The sequence below is a fragment of the Astatotilapia calliptera genome, unplaced genomic scaffold (assembly GCF_900246225.1).
Source record: "Astatotilapia calliptera unplaced genomic scaffold, fAstCal1.2 U_scaffold_5, whole genome shotgun sequence".
In the NCBI taxonomy this organism is placed as follows: domain Eukaryota; kingdom Metazoa; phylum Chordata; class Actinopteri; order Cichliformes; family Cichlidae; genus Astatotilapia; species Astatotilapia calliptera.
In genome coordinates this window covers 890,143-909,219 of record NW_020535789.1, presented here as the reverse complement: position 1 = coordinate 909,219, position 19,077 = coordinate 890,143, and the positions used below count along the sequence as shown (strand labels likewise).

At 41.2% G+C, this 19,077-nt stretch overlaps 1 protein-coding gene across 1 annotated transcript; it reads left to right on the top strand.

The window, feature by feature from the left end:
* The first annotated feature begins 839 nt into the window (after positions 1-839).
* Positions 840-18,269, top strand: LOC113018235 (NACHT, LRR and PYD domains-containing protein 4-like). Its single transcript, XM_026161302.1, has 10 exons — positions 840-851; positions 1,050-1,172; positions 1,494-1,616; positions 4,498-4,561; positions 6,974-7,193; positions 7,291-9,076; positions 9,154-9,327; positions 9,646-9,819; positions 17,093-17,139; positions 17,435-18,269. The coding sequence occupies exons 1-10, from the start codon at positions 844-846 to the stop codon at positions 17,977-17,979; spliced, it is 3,264 nt and encodes a 1,087-aa protein (XP_026017087.1). The 5' UTR covers positions 840-843; the 3' UTR covers positions 17,980-18,269.
* The last annotated feature ends 808 nt before the right edge of the window (positions 18,270-19,077 follow it).

Sequence of the window (19,077 nt, the reverse complement as noted above, 5' to 3'; positions counted from 1 at the left end):
CAATGATTGTTTTTTGACTCTTTGATGGTCAGATTGATTTTTTCAGATTTTTTTGACAAACAATGAAACCTTAGTTATAAAGTAATATAATATAAAAGTATAATTATGATTAAACAGGTCACCACCTTGTAGCTATCAAATATCTCAGTAAACAGAAATAAAGCCTAATTATAATCTGTGTCAGTCCGCCAGGGCCTCCGCTCCTGGCCCCCACCCGGCACACAATGCACCCGACCCCTATGGCGCCTCCTGCGGGTGGTGGGCCTGCGGGAGGATGGGCCCATGTCTCCTCTTTTTGGGTTGTATGGAAGCCCCAAACGCAATTTCATTGTTCTTGACAATGACAATAAATAAATACTACTACTACTACTCTTCGGGCTGTGCCCGGCCGGGCCCCATGGACTAAGGCCCGGCCACCAGACGCTCGCCCTCGGGCACCCTCCCCGGGCCTGGCTCCAGGGCGAGGCCCCGGTGACCCTATCCCGGGAAGGGTAAACTGTTCCCTCGGTGTCCTTTTCATAAGGGTCTTATGAATCGCTCTTTGTCTGGTCCCTTGTCTGGCGCCTCCTGGGTGAGGTGTTCCAGGCATGTCCCACCGGGAGGAGGCCCCGGGGCAGACCCAGGACACGCTGGAGAGATTATATCTCTCGGCTGGCCTGGGAACGCCTTGGTATTCCCCCGGATAAGCTGGAGGAGGTGGCTGGGGAGAGGGAGGTCTGGGCCTCTTTGCTTAGGCTGCTGCCCCCGCAACCCGGCCCCGGACAAAGCGGATGAAGATGGTTTTTTATAATCTGTGTTTTATTCTCACTTTTCTCTTCCATCAGGTGACTGCAGGTTACAAACATGGAAAGGTATCACACTCTAAACCTTGTATTATCTTCACTGCTAAATATGAAAATGATTTCAAACTACATGCAGTAACTTCATCATCTGCTCTCTCTTTTGCTAATTAATTTTAACCCTGAAAGGTTTTTCTAATATATGTTTCACCTGGAGAGTAAAAAATGGTAGATATATAACCTTTCCTGATTCCTTTCCTCACTCCTCAGAGGACCAGACTCTCCTGAACATGAACCTGAGCCGAGTCTCAGCTCTGTAACAATGAGGAAGAGAACCACTCAACAGGAAGACCGTCCTGACTTTAAAAGCAGGACATTGTCTCCTGATGCAAAGTAAGAGTTAACTGAATGGATCCAGGAGTAATCAGTGAGAAGCTTTAGTTTGCCACATGTGTAATCATTTATTATTATTATTATTGTTGTTGTTGTTGTTGTTTTATTGATGTGTTCATAAAAAGAAGAAAACACAGCAACAAATAGACTAAAAAGAACAGAAGTCATTTGTTGCGAAGTGCATCAAACTTTTTAGCCTTATTTTTTAGTCTTACTGTAATATCATCACTGTGACTAGCTCCAAGTTTATTCGGTACTTTTCGTGTTAGAAGACTAAACATGTAATTTCTCTGCCCGATGGTCTTTTTCTGTGTTCACCAGGATCACTGAGACACCAGATGCCCCTGAACCTGAACCAGGACCCAGCTGTGTGTCTTTAAAGAGCGATCGGTCAATGGATTTCCCCATCCACTTTAAAGGACCAAAACTGGCTGCTGCTGAGGAGTAAGAAAGTTCACACCTACCTTAAAGCTATGTAGTGCATCTGGCCTCAGTCCTGAAATTTAGGTCCTCTATGAGTAAGACTGAAAGACTGCTTTTTTTTTTTTATCTATCTATCATAACAGCCCTGCATTCCCTGCACTGGCCATCACGCTGATTATAATTTATGTGGTAATCAGCAGGAATGGGTCAGCAATTAGTCAGTTTGACTCTGATACTGTGGGTGCTCGTTTTGCTTAGGAAGGTGAAATGATCTACAGCTGTCTGTGTGGTGCTGAAAGCCACGATACAAGCTGCTGGAATTCTTTAAATTTTGTATAAAAGTGCTTCAATGCTTCCTTTATATTCCAGCTTAAGCATGGACCACCCTTGATCCATGTTATCATAATCTCATAATTCATAGTGACCATCCCAGCATTCATGAAAATCATTAACAAAACTGGTTGTTACAGCCCAGGCTAGGGGTACCGAAATGAAACATAAAGGTTAGGAAAGATGTGACCCCGCCCTGGTCCCCAAAACCATACCCAGAAGCCAAATCTTTGAAGTGAACGGTGGTTTATTTGTGGCTACACTGAAAACTTAACTCCGGGGTGAACAAAGGCCAAAATAACAAGCTAAGTCAGGAAAGGAGGTGCTATCTAAAATCCTAGATGAATCAAAAACCAAACAAAAGACAAGTGCTACGCCTACCTCCCTAACTGAAATAAACAGGAGATAATAATACAAGAAAAAATAAGGCAGCTCACCCCTTCTGTTTCAGTGTCTTTATAAGTGAAAACTAATTTACACACTATATACAAACTCTGTGAATCTCAGGAATAACACACAAATCACAGGGTTTGGAAGCCAGTTTCAGGTCTGCCACATGATGAGGGGACTCCAACTCTATCAAGACAATCTTCCATTCCAGGAAGAGGAGAAGAGTCAGGTTTGGTCGCACTGTTTACTTTTCGAAAATCGTAGGATTTTGTAAACCTTTGGTGCAAGAAGACATGGGGAACTCCATGCACTGGAGCTCAGGACAGCTAGATTATTTTCCAGAAAGTAGGAAACTTCTTGCTAAAAAAGTGCACGTTTGGTAGGGTTCACACGATAAGCCTGTTTTTTGATCAGAGGAATGTCACCTACATCTATGTCATGTTTAAGGACCGTAGAGCGAGACAAAGTGTCTGCAACAGGAACGGATGGTCTTTTATAAGACAGCACACAGTGTTCTGGGCAGCATCATCTAAATGTTTTAGGTGGGATTTTAAAATGTCTAATATTTCAAAGTTTCTCAGTTGGGAGCAACCCTCAGCACAAATGAAAACTAAGCCATCACTTTTTGGATTATACTGAGACAAAGACACTGGTACCACTACAGGCAGGGACGACGGCACAGCATGGGATGAAGAGGAGTTTACACCGACACTGTAAACAAAATAAGACTTCATCAGGTAATTCAGCAAATATTTTGGACATAAAATTTGACCCTTGGTCCGTTTGAACAGATTTTGGAAAACAAAGTGGAGAAAAAAAAGTGGAGAAGCTAGCACTCTGACAACAGCTTTGACTTTGCGAGTGCGTAACAGAATAGCCTTGGGGAAGCGTGTGGCGGTGCACATCAAAGTCAAAATATACTGATGTCCTGACTTTGTTTTGGGAAGTGGACCTACACAATCAATGAGTAATGAAGCAGGTGGAATAACTTGGTTTGGTTTACCACTAACCTGACAAATGTGGTAGGAGTGGCAGTAAGTTTTTCTAATTCCTAAATGTCCGGAGAAACTGTCATGTGCAAGACTGAGTACCTGGGGTTAGAACTTTTGCGATACAGCTATCTGTTGAAAAACATTCCAGTCAAGATCATTAAATGAGGGAGGGTGCCATTTACGCATTAACATGTCATTTTCAATGCTGTAAACTCAGGGATTTTGATCGCTGGAATTCGCAGCAAGTAGACATTTGGCCAGAGTTGGATAATTTTGTCTCAGGATCATCTTCACAGCATAGAAAAGAGTCAGACAAATCAACGTCACCGTATTTGCGCTTATGCGCACGTGTGACAACACAGGCAAGCAAGACCTGAATGGCAGCAGGAGTGGTGATGAGCAATCAGCCACCGTTAGCTCTCCAATCAGGAAGGACCTGCAGATACTTAAAGACATAGCACAGAAGAAAACTCTAGCCGGCCAGGGCTGTAACATTGATAAAGGACCACAGCAAATCTTTTTTTTTTTTTTAACATTAACATTGATATTTTTCTGCATGAAATAACACTGCAAAGTGCATTGGGATGTAATAAGACAATACTATTAATACTAATAATAATAATAATAATAATAATAATAATAGATCACATTTATATAGCGCTTTTCAAGACCCTCAAAGCTCTTGATCTTTTTGTAGTTCACCGTCTGGACACTGAACACCACAGATGTAGATGTATTGTAGGCAGATTCAAGGTGTCATCGTGTGCTTTTTTTGTTTTTTTGTAGGTGTATTCTTAGTTTTCTCCTCAGAAAATATTCAGCTGTTCCTCGAAGATGCTCTTTCTTGCTACTGGTATTGTAAACACACAAAGGCCATTTTTTAAATAAAACTCTTCAACATAAAAATATGAATCTGACTTTTTTTTTTTCTTTTTGCAATGTACAGAGCATATCTATAATATGGTCAGTACAAGAACACACTTTAGTACAGAACCATCACTGACCTGTTAGTTGGACTAGTGGAGTCCAATAAATGAATAAATAAATAAGTGTATAAACTGACACAATAGATTTGTTACAGCACAGTTGTGCTTGTTTTAATCAGGATGATCATCAAACAGCAGAAGAAGAAATCCTTGGCTTGTATTTATGTGCAAAATGGTTCTAATTTCTTCATGATGTCTCCACAGAGCTGATCAGGAGAGTCTTCATCATGCCCAGCAGCATCAAACCAATCTGGACTCGGTGTTTAAGGTTTGTACATGTACACCTACCTCTTTTTTTTAACCCTTTAAGACCTACCATAGAACCAAGTCCGCCAGAGCTTATATTATATTTTTACATGCTGTGGAGCCATTTTTGGGAGCATTTCAAGTTGCTATACATCAATACAACCATTATAGCCCAGATTTTAATAATATGTATTCATTAAGTGCATAGTACTTACATAAATTGCAAAAAAGTGCAATAAACTACAAAAAAATTGAAAATCGTTTTTGCTTTTTAACATATATTTGTAGTTAGAGAAATTTAAGAGGCTTATCCCTCAAAACTGTAAATACAAAAAAGTTGCACAAAATAGTTTCCCACCACAGGAAATTTATTTTGAGTGTCTTCATAGTTTTATTTTTGAAATACACCAATTTTTATACACTGCAGGAAAAACGAAAATAAATATTATACTGCAAATTTGCAAAAAAGCAGCATCTGCATCAAAATAAACTATTTCCAGCAGTGCAATATGAGTCCTAAGCATCCCAGAAACGACACAGAAAGTCATAAAGTCAAACATAACTTTTAAAAAGAACAGTATAGGCCCTGAGGCCCTGATGGTAAAAAAGACTACATTTCCGCGAAAATTACGTCACTTCCGGTTTCGGGCAGGTAATGGCGGAAATGCAAAAGTTCGCGCTGACGTCTATTCCAACATAGGAAGTGTTATGAACAGCTGATCGGACCGGCAAAGCGTGTTTCTGGAATATTATGTTTTTGTTGCTGCAAGCGCTTTTTATGCAGTTTTTGCAAAGTTATATGTGGAAGGAAACCGTGACCTTGGACAAGCTGATGGCATAAGATGTAAGTACAACTCCTCCGGTTTCATATGCAAAAAAAATTATTGCGCTAGCTTACGTGGTTGCAGTGCTACCGGGATTTAAAAATAGTTACGCAAAACAGAGCGTGTCCGCTCTGATCGGCTCTAAAGGGTTAAATTGTTTTCATGTTTCTCAGTCCAATATTCATCATAACTTAATGGCAAAATAACAAACATACTCCAACAGTGAATTAGTTTCACTTTATTATTACTTATAAAGCACTTTTCAAAACAAAGTTTTGAGAACATAACATGATCCGCAAATAAGGTGCAAGTACACTGCACAGCCACGTGATTAACAGTAGTTACCATGCCTAGCTAGCTGCATCAGAGCTGCTTTCCGTCAACAACCTCCATTTTAGACCCACCTACAGACACGTTACTGACGGGATGTCACATGCAGTAAATTTGGGTCAACGTGGGTTTTGGCATTGCAACATCTGATTGGTTGAAGTGACGTGAACGTGGCATCATTGCTGTGATCCTATTGGCTCAAACGATTAAAAAGAGGTGTAAATCATGCAAATTGACCAAAACAGACCAAAGTTACAGCCCCTCAGAGTTTAAAGGGCCAGAGGCCAATTAAACGTACTATGCGCACAGCAGAAAAGGGCCATTACCATGTAAATCTGTGGTTAATTCTTCAAAAATATATTTTAAAAAACAGCATTTTCAAGCCTATTAATAAAATTAATTAATTTCTGCTCTTAAATACCTAAAAAATCCAACTGGCATGGTGTCCAATTGTGTGCCAAAATTAGACATTTTTGTACAATGTCTGGATATTCATGTATTGACAGTGCTGTAATTTTTCACTGTTTCACTTTACAAACATAAATCTTTGCACAGATGATGTTTATATGTTGGTTATTGAATTTCTGTAATGAAATGTGAACTGAGGGTTATATGCTATTTATTTTTTAAATTAGGCGAGGATAAAATCTACTTACTTTTTCTGTGTTCCAGTCTCAGTAACTTTGACACAGTAATATCTGCTTCGATATATACACCTCTGATGAAATTTCACAAGTGTTAGCTTTATTTTGATACCAAGATTCTAAGGACAGAGTTTGTAATTGCAGAGAAATAATCAATTAAATTTGAGCATTGCATTTTCGAGCATGAAGCTCAGAAACCCCCACGTTGGCCCAGAGGTTAAAAAAAATCAGTACTAATGATTACTTAATTTAATTTATGTTATTATTTTATTATTTTCTGTCACCTAAGTCACTCTATAACACTACAGGCACGCCAGAAAGTACAGGGTACTTAAGGTGTACTTATTTATCACATTTCTGTCAGAAATGTAAATTTCTGAAAATGTCCTTACATCAATAAAAACCAAAATGACACACTTATCCAAAAAATTATCCTTATCTTATAACACTGACATTTTGGAATTATATATTTTTTCTGTGGCAGAAGTTTTAATTTAATTAGTTACCTGCATATCTTTTAACGCTGTATTTCTGTTAAATTGAAAACACACAAAAAAACAAATCTGTAAAAAAGTGTTTTTTACTATGAAGATCTGATTTTTTTTATGAATTCAGATTGTGTCGTTTATTTTTCAGATTCTGGAGGGAAACATTATTACTTTTGTGAAGAACGAACTAAAGAAACTGCAGAATGATTTGAATCCAGATTATTCAGAGTGTCAGAAGGATGAAGATGAGGTGTTGGACAGTGAGGAAGAGAAGCAGAGAAGAAGCAGCAGAGAGGCATTTCTCAAACTTGCAGTTAACTTCCTGAGAATAATGAAACAGGAGGAGCTGGCTGACTGTCTGCAGAGCAGTGAGAGGATTTCTCTTCATAAATTCAGTCTTTACAGCAATGAAATTGTCATATTTTCTATAATCATAACACCCATGTTTCTGTTTCTTCCCTGTAGGAAATCCTGATCCACGTTGTGAGAACACATTTAAATGTAACCTAAAGAAGAAGTTCCAGTGTGTCTTTGAGGGGATTGCTAAACCAGGACCCCGAACCACTCTAAATGAGATCTACACAGAGCTCTACATCACAGAGGGAGGGACCGGAGAGGTCAACACTGAACATGAGGTCAGACAGATTGAAACGTTCTCCTGGAAACCAAACAGACCAGAAACAACAATCAGATGTGAAGACATCTTTAAAGTCTCAGCTGAAAGAGACAAACCAATCAGAACAGTTCTGACCAAAGGAGTGGCTGGCATCGGGAAAACATTCCTGACACAAAAGTTCACTTTGGACTGGACTGAAGACAAGACCAACCAGGACATCCAGTTCATGTTTCCATTCCCATTCAGAGAGCTGAATTTACTGAGGGATAAAAAGTTCAGCTTAGTGGGACTTATTCATCACTTTTTCACTGAAATCAAAGAAGCAGGAATCTGTAACTTTAAAAAGTTCAAAGTTATCTTCATCTTTGATGGTCTGGATGAGTGTCGACTTCCTCTGAACTTCCACATCACTGAGATCCTCACTGATGTTACAGAGTCCACATCAGTGGATGTGCTGCTGACAAACCTCATCAGGGGAAAGTTGCTTCCTTCTGCTCACATCTGGATAACCACACGACCTGCAGCAGCCAATCAGATCCCTGCTGACTATATAGACATGGTTACAGAGGTCAGAGGGTTCACTGACCCACAGAAGAAAGAGTACTTCAGGAAGAGACTCAGAGACAAGGACGAGGCCAACACCATAATCTCTCACATCAAGACATCACGAAGCCTCCACATCATGTGTCACATCCCAATCTTCTGCTGGATCACTGCTACAGTTCTAGAGAGCGTGATAAAAACCAAACAGGATGGAGGAAAGCTGCCCAAGACACTGACTGAGATGTACATTCACTTCCTGGTGGTTCAGACCAAACTGAAGAACATCAAGCATGATGGAGCAGCTGAGACAGATCCTCTCTGGAGTCCAAAGAGTAAGAAGATGATTGAAGCACTGGGGAAACTGGCTTTTGAGCAGCTGCAGAAAGGAAACCTGATCTTCTATGAATCAGACCTGACAGAGTGTGACATTAATGTCAGAGAGGCCTCAGTGTACTCAGGAGTGTTCACACAGGTCTTTAAAGAAGAGAGAGGGCTGTACCAAGAGAAGGTTTACTGTTTTGTCCATCTGAGCATTCAGGAGTTTTTAGCTGCTCTTTATGTCCATCTGACATTCACCAACTCTGGTATCAACCTGCTGAAAAAGGAACAAATGGCATCAGTGCAGACTGGAGAGTCTTTAGTACAATATTTCTACCAGAGTGCTGTGGACAAGGCCTTGAAGAGTCCAAATGGACATCTGGATTTGTTTCTTCGCTTCTTCCTGGGTCTTTCAATACCAGCCAATTGGGATCACCTACAAGGCCTGCAGGCCATCAGCTCACAGATAAATCAGGAAACAGTCAAATACATTAAAGAAAAAATGAATGGCACTCTCTCTCCAGAGAAAAGCATTCATCTGCTCCACTGTTTGAATGAATTGAAGGATGACTCTGTAGTGAAGGAGGTCCAGCATCAACTGAGTTCAGGACAACTTTCTAAAGTTGATCTCTCTCCTGCTCAGTGGTCAGCTCTGGTCTTCATCCTACTGTCAACAGAAGCAGGTCTGGATGAGTTTGACTTGAGGAAATATTCAGCTTCAGAAGAGGCTCTTCTGCAGCTGCTGCCAGTGGTCAAAGCCTGTAAGAAAGCCCAGTAAGTATCCAGTTTAATCTCTTTAAAGTGTTTATTTAAAGATTTTGGAAAGTTCACTGCTATTCATGTCTTTCTAGGTTGAGTGGCTGTAACCTCACAGAGAGAAGCTGTGAAGCTCTTTCCTCAATTCTAAGTTTCCAGTCCTCCAGACTGAGAGAGCTGGACATGAGTAACAACAACCTCCAGGACTCAGGAGTGAAGCTGCTTTGTGTTGGACTTGGGAGTCCTCACTGTATGCTGGGAACTCTCAGGTTAGTTGATGCTTTGTTTCAGGAGATTTGGATATTTCACAACAACTGTCATTATTTTATAGATGTTAACATGTTTTTTCTATTGTGAAAGAGCGCAGTAGAAGAGAAAGACACACACACACACAACAAAAAACATAACTTTATGTCTGTCCATCATAGTATAAAATAAAATGTAATAATATTTTTTCCATGTTTTTAAACAGAGTCCTTAAAAGCCTTTTTCAAAACTACTTTAACTGAAATCAGAATCTGTTCATATGACTGCATGTACATCATCAAATGCAGAGCAGTTCCTTACATTGTTGTATGTGTTTTAAGGTTGTCAGGCTGTCAGATCACAGGAACAGGCTTCACCTCTCTGGCCACAGCTGTGCGCTCCAATCCCTCCTTTTTGAAAGAGCTGGACTTGAGCTATAATCATCCAGGAGACTCAGGAATGAAGCTTTTGTCTGCTCAACAGCAGGATCCACATGTGAAACTGGACATACTCTGGTAGGAAAACAGGAAATAAAGCTGAAAATATATTTTTTTCTCCAACATTTTGTAAGGAAGAGCAGATATTTACTTGAATTCATTTAAGGGTTTATTGTAACCACTGACCTGATGGCCCGTAATACAGTCTGTATGTCCAGTCAAATGGGCAACTGTGTGGCTGAATGACTCAGAACCAATCACAGTAAAGCTCATCTGTGAGTCAAAATCACAAAATCAATCATCTCTAACATTTTCTTGTCTTGCTGGTCAAAGGTGGTGCTCAAACATAACCCAGCTGTCACAGTCTTTGCCAAGCAGTTGCATACTGTGATATCATTCACAATAAGGGGTCATCTTGCTGATCTGCTTTGGCTCAGTGGGTGAACAGGCGACCATATGCCGTATGGCCGGAGAGCAGTAGGCCTGGGTTCAAGCAGCCTTTTGCTGCATGTCTTTTCATCTTTCTCTCACCACTTTCCTGTCTATCTACAATATATCTATCCAATTATGGACAAAAAAGTAAAGTAAGTGATAACCTTAACTCTAAGTTTACCTTAACCTTTAATTCAAGAGAGAAGCAAAACTGACGTTTTTCAAATTAGTTTTTGCTCTGTATCAGATCGATTATTTTCTTTGTTTCCAGACTGCCAAGATTTGAGAAAATAATTGACCAAAAACAAATAAACAAGGCTGGGATCATGATGAGTTAGGCCTCAAACAGTGTTTAAAATCAAATGAAATAGGCACCCACAACCTTATGACTGCATGACCTTGCAACCTCATTAAGGTTGAAAATTGAGATTGTGCATTTCAATAAAAGATTGAGGTATTTACCCCAATCACATCCCATCAGGATTCATCATCATTGCCCACGAGCGTTGCTCTCTCTCATTGTGTGTAAAGGTCGGCTGTGTGGCAAGATTAGTTAGACCCAAAATGCAGGACATGAGAAACAAGGTGATTAAAAGGAAGCTTTATTGCTGAGCTTAACAAAATACAAATTAAAGTTGCTCAGGAGATGCAGAAATACACAAGGAGGAATACACAGCTTGAGGGAGAATGTAACAAATAGCTTGGGATGGGACCCTTACTGATGTTTGAAACTGTGTCGATCTTATGAAGTTCAGTGTTTTTACTGCACTGCTTTAAAGTGTAGCACACAACACCAACATCACATGACAGTGTTATAGGCCTTCTATGGGGTCTATTTTATACAGAAAAGTAGAGACTGGAGACATAAGTTGTGCAGGCTCTTCCTTGTCTTTCTATTACACAGAATTTCACACCATTGTTTTCTGTTCATTTATAAACACATTCCTCTTTCCTTCAGTTATTCCTCTTGTGACAAAAAAACCATCATATTCAATCAGGTTCACATGTTAAACCCATTCGCATTGTTTTTTCCACAAGTATAGATCTACAAAATAATGATCTTATATCAGTCTTGTTATTTACAATAAATCTGTAACTAAATCCTGCTTCTGTCCAGCTTCAACAATATCTCTGTGCAGTAATATTAGCACTGCGAATAACCTGCTTATTATAACTGTTACAAACTCTTTATACCTTAAAAGATTAAACACTATATTTGCGAACAATAAACAAACATATTTTATAGTTGTCCAAAACGTAAATATAAACCAGTCTATTTACATTTAGCAATATAATGAGTAAGAACAAGGTTATGTTGAAATCATCAACTGTAAAACTTCTAGTAACATCAGGTTAAGATGATGTCTCAGAGCTACATGTGCTACGAAATAAAACAGATGTAGTAAGACCCACCACCTCTTTACACTACAAGTGGAATTGTGGCTCCCATTACAACTAAAGGGAAAGTTTGCTTTCTCTTGATCTATGAAAACACACGTTCATACAACAGTTGTGGCCTTTAAATCAAGACAGAAAAGGGTTTCTTGCTCTTATATGTGCATCACAGTTAGTTAACTCAAACTACTAACCTGTTTTCATACAGAAAAGTAGAGACAGGAGACAAGAGTTGTGTTCAGTCTGCAGGCTCTTCGTCAACTGAGGTAAGAGCGTTGCAATGGCCTGTCGCACTTACAGCTACTCGCCTTTTGTGGCGATGCCACACAATTTTCATAACCTCAACTGAAAAGTGCAATACAGCAGTGAACCAAAGGCTTTTACATCAGTAAATGTTTCCAGCAGATTACAACTGTGACCATACACTTGTAGGTGTCACAATAGCTACGTGCGGTTTTGTTAAGATGGCGCCGGTGAGGTCGGCTGCCGTCACGACTGCTCCGACCACTTTTTCTTTGTCTTTGTTTTTTAAGTTAGTTTTCAGCGTTTCTAAATCGGCAAAATCATCACCATTGGGTACATTAGGTATGACAGTGACACTCTTGTTTCTATTGGTATACAATGTACTCACAATTCGAAGTTTTTAACTCCGGATCCGAGCTGGCCGAGTGAGATCTTGAGGGAGAACAAAGGGAAGCGGCGGCGGCCTAGAGGGAAGCGAGCCGCCGTCAGGAACAGGCTGAGAGCTCGTGCACACCGCACACCTCTGCCTAGCATCCTGCTCGCCAACGTCCAGTCACTGGAGAACAAGCTTGACGACCTCAGGGCCAGGGTAAAGTTCCAGAGAGACATTCGGGACTGCAATCTCCTCTGCTTCACCGAGACATGGCTGAACCCAGCGGTGCCGGACCACGCCATCCAGTTCTTCTCGGTTCACCGCATGGACAGGACACGGGACTCAGGGAAGTCAAGGGGAGGCGGCGTGTGTTTAATGGTGAACAACAACTGGTGCAACAGTGCGAACGTTGTTCCTCTCACACGCTCCTGCACACCAAATCTGGAACTACTGTCCATCATGTGTCGTCCTTTTTATCTACCTCAGGAATTTACATCGGTCATTGTAAGTGCCGTTTATATTCCACCACAAGCGGACACGGTCACCGCCTTATGCGAGCTGCATGAGGCACTCACACAGCACCAGACACAACACCGGGACGCTGCGCTTATTGTGACGGGGGACTTTAATAGCGCCAACCTCAAACGCGCAGCGCCGAACTTTTATCAACACATCACCTGCCCCACCAGAGGTGAAAGGACACTGGACCACTGCTACACTACGGTCAAGGACGGCTACAAGGCACAATCCCGCCCTCCTTTTGGCAAATCTGATCACGCCGCCATCTTCCTCATCCCAAAATACAAACAAAGGCTGAAACAGGAAGTTCCGGTTCAGAGGAAGGTCGCGCGCTGGATGGATCAATCGGTGGCCGCGTTACAGGACGCACTCGATGACGCAGACTGGGGCATGTTCAGAAACAGCTCTGATGATGATGTCAACGTGTTTACGGAAGCGGTTGTGGGATTCATCGGGAAACTAGCGGATGATACCGTGGAGACAAAGACTTTCACAACGTTTCCCAACCAGAAGTCGTGGGTGGATAAAACCATCCGCGACGCTCTGAGATCCCGCACCGCTGCCTACAACACGGGACTCACGACGGGGGACATGGACCCGTATAAAGCCGCGTCATATAACGTGCGGAGGGCGGTGAAAGAGGCGAAGCAGCGCTACGGGAGGAAACTAGAGTCACAACTCCAACAGAGTGACTCTAGGAGCCTGTGGTGGGGACTAAGGACAATAACGGACTATAAAGCACCAACAACCGGTATGACGAACGCGGCCGTGACTCTGGCAGACGAGCTGAACACTTTCTATGCTCGCTTCGAGGCTGCAGCTAAGTACTCCAACGATGCTAGTGTTAGCGGCGCTAACGGCTGCAGACAGGAAGATACTGCCAGCACCGGAAACGTGCTCGTCATCTCCGAGCATGAAGTAAGGAGAGCCTTCAAGAGAGTGAACACCAGGAAAGCAGCAGGCCCAGACGGCATCCCAGGTCGTATCCTAAGAGACTGCGCATACCAGCTAGCTCCTGTGTTCACTGAGATATTCAACATCTCTCTATCTCAGTCGGTGATCCCCACATGCTTCAAAGAGTCCATCATTGTTCCTGTCCCGAAGAAACCCCACCCTGCTTCTCTCAATGACTATCGCCCTGTAGCCCTCACCTCAGTAGTGATGAAGTGCTTTGAACGCCTGGTCAGAGACTTCATCATTTCTTCACTACCAGACACACTGGACCCACTACAGTTCACTTACCGTCCAAATCGTTCCACAGACGATGCCATCTCTCATCTCCTCCACACATCACTCACTCACTTGGACACTAGAAGGGGGAATTATGTTAAAATGCTCTTCATAGACTACAGCTCTGCATTTAATACCATAATTCCCTCCACACTCACCACCAAGCTGGAGCATCTGGGACTCAGCTCATCTATGTGTCAGTGGATCTCCAACTTCCTAACTGGCAGACCACAGGCAGTAAGGATGGGCGGACATGTCTCAGCCTTCACCACTCTCAGCACTGGAGCCCCCCAGGGGTGTGTTCTGAGCCCCCTGCTGTACTCTTTGTACACATATGACTGTGTGGCCACTACCAGCTCCACCACCATCATCAAGTTTGCTGACGACACCGTCGTGGTGGGCCTGATCTCTGATAACAACGAGACGGCCTACCTGAAGGAGATTAGGAATCTGGAGAACTGGTGCCAGAGGAACAACCTCCTTCTAAACCTCAGTAAGACAAAGGAGCTGATAGTGGACTTCAGCACTAAGCAGGAGAAGAACTACCAGACCCCTGTCATCAACGAGTGCCCAGTGGAGAGAGTGGACAGCTTCAAATACCTCGGAGTTCACATCACGCAGGACCTGTCATGGTCCTGTCACATCAACACCGTGGTGAAAAAGGCCCGTCAGCGTCTCTACCACCTCAGACGCTTGAGAGACTTCCAACTGCCCTCCAAGGTGCTCAGGAACGTTCACTCGTGCACCATAGAGAGCATCCTGACGGGAAACATCTTAACCTGGTTCGGGAACAGCACCATGCAGGACAGACGAGCTCTACAGAGGGTTGTGCGGTCAGCTGAGCGAAACATCCGCTCCGAGCTCCCTGACCTGCACTCAATCTACAGCAGGCGGTGCTGGACCAAGGCCAGGAAGATCATGAAGGACCTCAGCCATCCCAACAACAGACTGTTCTCTCTGTTGAGGTCAGGAAAGCGATTCTGCTCCCTGAAGACCAACACAGAGAGACTGAGGAGGAGCTTCTTCCCGCAGGCGATACGGTCTCTCAATCACACCACCACACAGTACTGACCCACATATACAGTTCTTACACACACACTGGACATTCTGGACATTGTTTTCACTTCATTACTTAAATCACGCTGCTGTTATTGTGTATATGCTGCTGTTATTGTGTATATATTTATTTATATTTCTTCATACATTCTTATATAGTTCTATATTGTGTATTTTGTTGTACAGTTATTTTATTTTCAACTTTAATTTATATATTTTATCTTATTCTCCCAGTTAAATTTACCCTTCATTCTAATTTGTGTTGTACAGTTATTTCATTTTTAACCTTAATTTATATTTTATTCCTTCCTAGTTAAATTTACCCTTTTTAGTTTTTCATATTTATTTCCTATCTTATTCATAGCCTTTTCCTTTTTTGTTTTCTTTAGGTCACGAGCAGTTGTCCAAGCATTTCACTACATATCGTACTGTGTATGACTGTGTACGTGACAAATAAAATCTGAATTTGAATTTGATGTGTTTAACCCTGACAAGTTCTGACAAGTGTTTTTGTCATAGTTCTTGGTCTGCGGTGGGGGGTTTGAGTTTATTTTGGGATTGTTGACACTTTGCTTTATTAAGATGATTTAGGTTTGGGTTTTAGTTTTCCTAATGTCTTTGAGTTTACTCATGTGTTCCCCAGTCATGTCTTTGTGTTTCATCTCGCTTTTCTTTTCCTGTTTTCCCCTCCATGTGTTTCTTTCCATGTCTCCTCTGTCTGTCATGTCCATCCATGTGTCTTTTCCTCAGCCATTATGTCTCTTTGCCTGCTCTGTGTCCCTCCCTCTCCCCCTCTCTGTCTCTCGCTCACTCCCTCTCCCTCCAGGCCTCGTCTCCCTTAGTTGTTCCCATGTTTCTCTCCTTGTGTTCAATCCTTTCTACCTAATCTGTCATGTCCATCCCTGTCTGTTTTCTCCCCCGGCCCCTTTGTCAAGCCTTTGTCTCTTGGTCTGTGTCTCAGTGTGTTTCCTGTTTTATTTTGACAATCTCAAGTTCTGTGTTCAGTGTGTGCAGTTCTGCTTCCTCCTGTCAGATGACACCTAATTCGTTCCTGCTGTGTTCACCATGTTTTTCCACTAGAACAAGTGGGCTGTTTTCCGTTATTTTGCAAATGTACTGTTTATAAGGTTGGTGAAACCTGCAGTCAGCTGAGACTGAAGAAGTCACATGGATGGGTGACAAAACGTTTCTCCCACTGAAAACGCAAAGTCCAGATAAACAGAATCAAATTTTTTATATTATGTAACCCTTTTGTTTCATTTTCCCTTTATTACCAGATGTATTGCCATACATGCCAATGTTTTGGTTCAGATTGTTTTCTCAGACTTAGTCTCAGTCTGGAGCCCCAAAAGGTTGATTCTGTTCACCTGGATGTAATGTTTTCAGTGGGACAAATGTTTTGTCACTCATCCAAGTGACTTCTTTAATCTGAGCTGACTGCAGGTTTCCCCAACCTTATATACAGTTCAATGCATAATGACTGAAACTAGCACATCTGAACAATAGGCTGTGTGGAGTTTCTCACTGAAAACATTACGTCCAGATGAACAGAATCAACCTTTTAGGATTTACTTACCTGGATGATTGATCATGCATCAAGACATCTCAGTCTGGAGCTTACGTGTACCATCACACCAATAAATTCAAAACCACCCTAATCTTTGGAACAGGATTTTGACTTTCCTACTGTAAAGAAAAAAAAGTGAAGCAAGTAGTAGTTATTTATGCAGAGCAGATATAGTCATGTGAGAAAATTAAGAATTCTTCTTCAAAGTTCCTCTTAAGTTATTCGATTCCTACTCATGGCTAGTGTGAACTGTTTTGCACCGTGTCATTTATACAGGATTTTTGGCTTTTTATTTACATGTCTAAATTCTTTCAGTTTCCTCAGGTTGTGTTTAGGTAATTTAAGAACCTTGTACAGACCAGTTGGTTTCTTTTTTAAAAAAAAATACTTTGATATATAAAACCATAGAACTGAAAGTGCATTATCGTTTTCATTTTATTATGGAATGAAAGGAAACAAGATAATTTCTCTAGAAAAGATTAATCAGAAAATATAAAGGCATGTTTTCACATTAAAAGATAAAGTTCTCATTTCAGTGTGGAGCCTCAAGGAGTCCAGTGGATGAGACCAGGTCTAAGGAAATGTAAGTATTTTTGATGTATCAGTTCTGTTTACACCATGTTTTACTGTGTTCACATATTTTACACTTTAGTTGTACCTCTGCCAAATATATTTTATCATGAATTTTACAAAAAAAGTTACATAGTTTCTTACTTACTTACTAACTAAAAACCAATTTCTGATGGTAACACACTCTTAAAAAAATCAAAAACTTTTGCATACCGGATCTTCTTCATAAATTAACATGAAAACCATGCAAATAAAATTAAAAGTGTTTATTACAGACCATTTGCACTGTGTCTCACTGTCCCCTTTAGATTTCTGTGACCTGACGCTGGATCTAAACACAGCACACAGGAACCTCAAACTGTCTGACAACAACAAGAAGGTCACACACGTGAAAGAAGACCAGCTGTATCCTGATCATGATCATAGGTTTCATCACTGGCCTCAGCTGCTCTGTACCAATAGTCTGACTGGTCGCTGTTACTGGGAGGTCGAGTGGAGTGGAGAAGTTCAAATCAGTGTTGCTTGTGTAGGAATTGGACGGAAAGGAGACGGCGATGACAGCAGGTTCGGAAGGACTGATCAGTCCTGGAGTTTCTACTGCAGTGATGATGATGGTTACTTTGGAAATTACAATTACGCATCAATAGTGATCGCTGTCCCCTCCTCGATTGTCTCTCACAAATTAGCAGTGTATGTGGACTACCCTGCAGGCACTGTGTCCTTTTACAGTGTCCTCCCTGACAGACTGATCCACCTGCACACTTTCAACACCAAATTCAATGAAGCACTATATGCTGGGTTTCAATTAAAGTCACCTGGCTCCAGTGTCTCTCTCTGTGACGACCCGGAGTGAACTTACTGCAACATGACACATTCTCACATTGGTGTGGAGCACCCAAATTTAGTAATAAATGTACAATGACAATAAAGAGCTATTCTACTCTATTGAGCTTCTTTTGTGTACCAAATATGCTTCTAGATAAATGATGACTTTGTGTTTTGTTTAGTTTTTTTTTAAACTTTCATCTACTGAAACTACCTGTTAAAGGTTAAGTTTATCTTTGGGATGGCGAGCAAAATGCATCTCTGGATCCTCCAGTATGGTGATGCTAGAGCAACCAGGAGTTTTTTGTTTTGTTTTGTTTTTTTTAATAATAGGCAGTGAAATCTCAGAGCATTCTCATTTCCCACACACAACATACCGATGATTTGTCACATAGCATTGATATGTTACGTGTTGTATAAATGTGTCAATTTGTATTTTATACTATTTTTTATCGGCTGTGACAGAGTTTCTATTTGTGTGTTTTATCTGTGAACATGCATGCAAACTGATATTTAAAAAAAGAAATGAAAAAAATCAAACTATTCCTTATTTATTTATTTTTTTACAGATGCTTGTTATTATACTTAAAACCTTTAGAGTACATTTTCTAACCTTTAGCCAAAAAGTAAAATTATGGAGGACATTTTCACATGATGGCCTTGATTTACCAACAATAAACTTTTAATTTATCTAAATAAAGCAAACCCTCACATATTCATGGCAATGAAAAACTAGAAAACAGCTGTCAGTTTAGAAAAAAAGAGAGAAGCTACTCGTTCCTCTGTTGCCAGAAGAGGTCACGACAGTGGGTGGTTCAACATGTTTGACTTTGCTGAGTTTTACACATGATGCCCTCCCGGACCTAAAATCAAAAACAGTTACGTGCTAATGGTAAATGGACTGATTCTGACATAGCGCTTTTCTACTACCCCAAAGCGCTTTAAACAACATGTCCCATTCAACCAAACACTTTCTTCTATGCTTTTATCTAACCCCTAACACGGAAGCATTGGAGAGCAACTTGGGGTTAGTATCTTGCACAAGGATATTTGGCATGCAGACTCGTGTAATCAGGGATCAAACCACCAACCTTCCAGTCAGTAGACTGGCTCTACCTCCTGAGTT